Source organism: Urtica dioica, chromosome 2, assembly GCF_054948205.1.
Source record: "Urtica dioica subsp. dioica isolate 48M chromosome 2, U.dioica_male_clone48M_v1_H2, whole genome shotgun sequence".
Lineage (NCBI taxonomy): Eukaryota > Viridiplantae > Streptophyta > Magnoliopsida > Rosales > Urticaceae > Urtica > Urtica dioica.
The window spans coordinates 48,841,485-48,847,430 of record NC_142757.1 but is presented as its reverse complement, the minus strand read 5'-3'; the positions used below and the strand labels follow the sequence as shown (position 1 = coordinate 48,847,430).

Sequence of the window (5,946 nt, the reverse complement as noted above, 5' to 3'; positions counted from 1 at the left end):
AAAAATAATTTTTAGTCCAATTGTTTGTTTCTTCATTTGAAAACTGTTTTTGACTTTTCTACCTTGAACAGTTTTATGAAAAAACTGAATTAACTGTTTATTTGATGATTCTCATAATACCACTCAAAAAGTTTTCAAACTGTTTTATGTTTTAATGAAGAAAATCAGAAAACAGTTTTTAGTTGTTTTCTACTTTTTTCACTCAACTTTTTTAATTTTTTTTTTAATATATCCTCTTGACATTTCCTTCTCTCATATCAACATCATTTCATTTTCCTCACTTTTGATTATCGAATTTGTTTTCGTTCCATGGAAAACTTAAGTTTTACAATTATGACAAACTTTAAACAATCGGAACTCCATTTTACAAACTATTAATTGGTCGTGATCCTCTCGTCGAGCACTTGAGTTTTCACTATTTTTAGTCAACATTAGGTATCAAAATTTGATATTTGTTGTATTGACTACAAAGACAAATGGTGTTTTCCGATAAACTTGTGAACAATCATTATTACTAAAGGTACGACCATTATATTCGCAGCAAAGACTTTCAATTAGTATATATCTCGACGCCTAATTCTTATGTGAATTATTACACTACAATTATAAAAAACATAATAAAAAAAAACTGAAATCCTTACCAAACAGTTATTTGAAAAACAACTGAAGAAAAAAATTTAGACTACAACTATATGAAAACAAAAACAGAAAACAAAAACAGTTTGAGTGAACTACCAAACATGCCAATTTTCGTAGTTTTTTAAAAAAATAGCTTTTTTTCAAAAGTTAAATCTAAAAAAAAAAGTATAATTAAACAGTATAATTAAGCTTTTTTCAAGATTTTCGACGAGTATTGATCCCTTTATCCTTCGAGTTAAAAAAAATAAAAATAAAAATAAAAATTAAACAGTGGACATTTTTAATTTTTATATATAGGGGGGAATAAATCATAATTTCCGAAATCCAAGGGACCAAATTGCCAAATCTCCCATGAAAATAAAAGGACGGAGAAACGAAATTCAGAACCCTTAATTTTGCGATTCTGAAAGATTTGCAGAGAGAGATAGAGAGAAGAAGAGGAGGAAGAAGAAGAAAATGGCGCTAGCGTGGCTTGAAGCAGTGTTGCCTCTGGGAATTATCGCAGGAATGCTTTGCGTGATGGGAAACACTCAGTATTACATCCACAAAGCCGCTCATGGCCGGGTAGTATCTTCTTCTCCTCTTTAAGATCCGATTTCTTCTTCGTCTTTGATCTTTTTATTATTCTTATTATTATTATTAATTATCTTGATTTCGATACAGCCGAAGCATATCGGGAACGACAAGTGGGACGTGGCAATGGAGAAGAGAGACAAGAGCCTCATGGAGAAAGCTGCCGGGGCTACTCATTAATCCCTGGTACTTTCTATTAATTTTTTTTTTAAAACACCTGAATTGCTTTTGCATTTTCTGTTTTTGTGTGTGTGTGAAAGAATGAATTAGTATAGTTCTGTTGCTGTTGAGAGAAATTGGAGATTTTTGTTATAATAATGCGTGTTGATAGGTTTTATATAATTTGATTTTAGTATCGAATTTAAGTAAATTAAAAGCGGATTGGGAATTAATTTTATGGTCTTTCTATTCGCTGTGGTGAGAACTGGACTATTCTTTTGGTGATCCTGGGATTTTCAGTTAAGCGGCTTAGTATCATTGATGCTGAAACGGTATCACGGTACAAAATTCCGTCATGGGACTCGTGAGACTGTATTGATTGATTTATGTCAGACTGGATAATTTATTGGAAGTAGATTAAAGAAGAAATTGCGACTACGATGCGTTAAGCTGAATTAGTTGGAATAAGTTTGTCAATTTTTGTGTTCGAACTGAGACTAGTCTTTCAAAGCTACGGGGTTATATTTCGTTGAGTGATATCTTAGTATTTCTTTTACTTGAATTGGTAAATCGAGTGGTTTTATATGGTGAGGTTGAGATTAGGGAAGTTAGGTCATATGCCGAATAGTGCTTATATTTCTCTTTATGTTTTAATACTTTTTCTTCTCACTTCAGAAACTTGTTGCTCGACTCGACTATCCAGCCTATAACACTTGTGGTCACCCTTAATAAATTCTAAGAATATTCACGGTATATTAGCTGAACCTAATGAACCGACATATGATTTGCTCGTAGACAAAATTAGAAGTGTATATAGTAAGGAAGTCTGGTTATTATTATCTATGAATTGATGTTGGGTGTGGATTGCTTCACACCAAATACTGTGTTGTATATAGATTAGGATTGCTGTGTAGATAATAATGCACGTGCTTATTTTCCTATAGTGGATATATATATCAGTTCTTCCCAGACGTTCGAATGGTATATTATTGCAACTGTAAGATAATGGGGTTCCGCGGTGGAAAAATTAAAAGTAAAAATAAAAATGTACACTTCATTTAAGAAAGAACTTCGTTATTGTGTGGTTTTTGTCGATATTACTTTAAGTATTACTTGTTGCAGTTTCTGTGTAATGTAACACATGTGAACTTAGAAATCTCAAATAAAAAAATTAGAAACTTCAGCCTCATTCGTTTTAAATTGTGTTATGAACTGAGATATTCAATTCACTACTCGTCTGTCAAGAACACGATTACCTCAAAGAGATAGGACTGATTGTATTGATCTTGCAAAGCAGTGTTACAGTAAAGTCACGGGAGGTTCAAACGAGACCTCCCTGTTTTAACTCTTCACACAATTACTCAGCAAAATGCAACATGATGGTCTCTCTCTCTCTCTCTCTCTATTACATAAATCACTCCTCGCTCTACTCAATCTAGCCCTGTCCCCCAAACCCAACCCAATAAGACATTTCTATTTCAGGCCCTTTCAGACCCTTTCGCCTTGACTCTTGGAGCCTAAGTTACTGTTAGTGGTAACTTATCATATTTTTCATTCAAAGAAGAAGAAAAGGCATAGCTAATAAAACAGAGAAAGTTTTACAATATGTAGCCTATGTTGCCGATTAAACAAACGAAATTCCTAATTCGGTGTATTAGAAATTGTGTATCTACCCTATCATTATTTTTTTCCGTATGGGTTTTTATTAGAAATTGTGGGTTGTTCAGTGCTCAAAATTCTGTGTGCTTATTTTGATATGAAGATGTCTCGTATACAAAGCCTTAGAACAAGGCTGTACTTTGTTGTAAACTCGGTACAAGGGCAATCTTGTTCAGAATACTAAGATTAACTGTATATTGCATATTGTTCCAAGACCAAAACTAGGACACAAAATTGAATGAGCAAGATCCTTCAATACCATTTACAAATAAATACATAAATAAAAGGAAAATCAATCTCATTCCCCAGTATTGGTTTATCGATTTGGCACGTGTCATTTCCCATGTGTTTTGTGGATTAATCTTAGTGTATATTTTATATAAATTTGGAGCATCACTAGGAGAAAAATATTAAAGGGTCATAAAAGTATATCACTCTAAAATAGGGGTAATCAATGTCATTTTTACTATTTTTTTTCCTAATAAATGTAGCATTTTAGTTTAAGCTCGGGTTTTGAGCTCAAAGGCATTAAATTTTAAACCATATACATAGGATGTTGCCTTTTTTCTGTGCAATATAGTGGTCATCTGGACATCTGATAAAATTGTTACAAACTTAATGTGTTAGACAATGAAATCATGCTAGTAATTTATTTTTCTTCCCTTTTTTTGGGTAAAGTCATGGTAAAAGCATAAGTGTAGAAATGTAAGCAGAAAGTTGGCTAAAGAAGAAGCCTTATGCAGGGAGAGAGAAAACCAGTATATCTGCTGAACTGTTCTCACTTTGAAATTTATATTGTTAATTTATATTTTTTTTTACACACTTATAACTATTGTTTTCCTTACCTTTTTTGTGCTGCTATTTTGATTCGAAAACTGAACATACGACGATGGTTCAAAAATGCAGGAGCTGATTGAAAGAGTAGCAATAAAGTGCCGGTTCAAACTCAGCACCTTGTTTTTTTTCCTTTATCATTGCATTTAAAATTGCCCATATCTCCTTAAAACTACCTAAAGGAACATGGTTTCTTTCTTTCTTTTTCATAGCAATGCCATAAAAAATATTGTATTGAGGCGGTTTGGTTTAAGGAAATTTTTTTTTTTTTGGGAGGAAATGACATTGTTTGGCCTTAGTTTGAGAATGTGGAGCTTTTATGTCCCTTCCATCTTTTTCTCTTAAAAATCTTACATTTGCATAACATTTTACACACAAAAAATGAGCATTGATTTTGAAAACAAACTTGGAATGGGTTCGCTAAAAAAAAAAAAAATGGGACAATCATGTCCAATTTATTTTTTTTTTTTTCCCGTTTTCTTGTTATTACAAGACCATTAAAGCTTTTTTTTTTTTTAAAACCGTCTTAAATGTCAACAGCTCATGATTGAGTTATTACCGTTTCATAGAAAACCACTAGGGTAGTGAAATTGAGCTATAAATTGGACACTTTATAGCTCGCACAACACGAGTTGCCTCAATATTTGGCAGCAATTGAATTATTGTCCCATGGAAAGTTCTTTTCAATTTCAGCAATAATGGTATGCTTTTGATAGCTAGCACAATCATGGCCTTTGACATGCCAGCCCAACTAATATATGATCAGCTCTAATAGACTCCGCTATGTATCATTGCGACGCCACGTCGAGTAATCTATAATTACAATCTTTACATATTTGATTTTTCAGAGGAAAACCTCATTCTTCTCTCCATGTCCAATTGTTTTTTTTTTTTTTTTTTTTTTTTTTTTTTTATCTTTTTTGTTATAATGAGAAATTATAAGATATGTTCATTTCAAATTACTCGTTTAGTAAATAGTCTATGTTGTCTATCAATTTTTCCCTCAGAGAGAAATATCAGACATGTCAATTTTATGTATATAGAATTTTTCTAAAAATTTATTTATAATTTTTGGCTTAATTTAATTTTATTTACGATTTACAGTCTCTTTTATAAAGAAAATAACTTTAGTTTTTTTTTTAAATAATGTTCTTAAAGAAGATTAATACACTTACACTAACTATTATGGAGCGCTCTAGTAAACCTATGTAATTGATGAATTATTATCATCTCGATTTCTAATCCTATTAAAACAATCTCGCGCACGAAGAACAAAGAATTCAAGCGATTGCACTTTCGCCTAGAGTTTTCTACTAACCTAGGTCGATCCAGAAGATTATAGCAAAAGTACAATAATTTACTCTCTCTTGAAAAACAAACGATCCTAAAAGAATAATTCAAAGATAGCTAATCAATGAACTAACATTAAGCATGACTAATAATCAAGCAAACATATCTGGGAATGAGCAATAGACAAAATTAGATAATCATCAACACGTTAGTGTCGGCACGGTCTAAGCACAAAATAATAATTGAAAGAAATAAAATTAATAAAATCAACATTGAAAAGAAAAAAAGAATTCATATTGAATCAAAATATGTTCAACAATAATTTAAAGCAACAAAATATATAAAAAGGGAAGAAGAAAAAAGAATGAATAAATTCGACTATTTTTTACAATGGCTATTTATCTTAGAAATGTGACAGTGGCTATTTAACCAAAAATAAAAATTAAAAAAAAAAAAAAAAAAAAACAAAAAACCGAAACCTTGGCGGGTATATATGCTAATAGCTCTGTGTCTGCTCGTTCCCTTTAATAAGGATTCACTTGCGTTTAAAAAAAAATAATATAAAAAAAATCACTTGCTTTGAAATTGTAACATTAAGAATCTTTAATAAAGAGTGTGTCAATGTTGGGATTATTATGTACATAAAATTCAGAGCATTAAGGGCATAGGATTAATCTACTAGTAAGTATAGCGTTGGAAAAAAGAACCCTACTTTTATTATTGGTCCATAATTAATTATGAAAACAGAATATATTCACTGGAAATGACAAAACCTACTTCCCTAACGCTATT

At 31.2% G+C, this 5,946-nt stretch overlaps 1 protein-coding gene across 2 annotated transcripts; it reads left to right on the top strand.

Annotated features, from left to right (window-relative positions):
• Positions 1-964: 964 nt before the first annotated feature.
• LOC149405216 (NADH dehydrogenase ubiquinone 1 alpha subcomplex subunit) lies at positions 965-4,162 on the top strand. Of its 2 annotated transcripts, none has more exons than XM_089607104.1 (3): positions 965-1,203; positions 1,303-1,398; positions 2,047-3,924. In XM_089607104.1, the coding sequence occupies exons 1-2, from the start codon at positions 1,096-1,098 to the stop codon at positions 1,390-1,392; spliced, it is 198 nt and encodes a 65-aa protein (XP_089463230.1). In that variant the 5' UTR covers positions 965-1,095; the 3' UTR covers positions 1,393-1,398; positions 2,047-3,924. The 2 variants fall into 2 exon arrangements, with proteins under 2 accessions (XP_089463230.1, XP_089463229.1); XM_089607103.1 differs by lacking the exon at positions 2,047-3,924 and adding an exon at positions 3,937-4,162 and having other exon boundaries at positions 975-1,203.
• The last annotated feature ends 1,784 nt before the right edge of the window (positions 4,163-5,946 follow it).

Coding starts and splice junctions, on each gene's coding strand:
- LOC149405216 (XM_089607103.1), top strand. CDS start 1,096: ATGGCGCTAGCGTGGCTTGAAGCAGTGTTGCCTCTGGGAATTATCGCA. Junction 1,204..1,302: donor ACAAAGCCGCTCATGGCCGG/GTAGTATCTTCT, acceptor ATTTCGATACAG/CCGAAGCATATCGGGAACGA.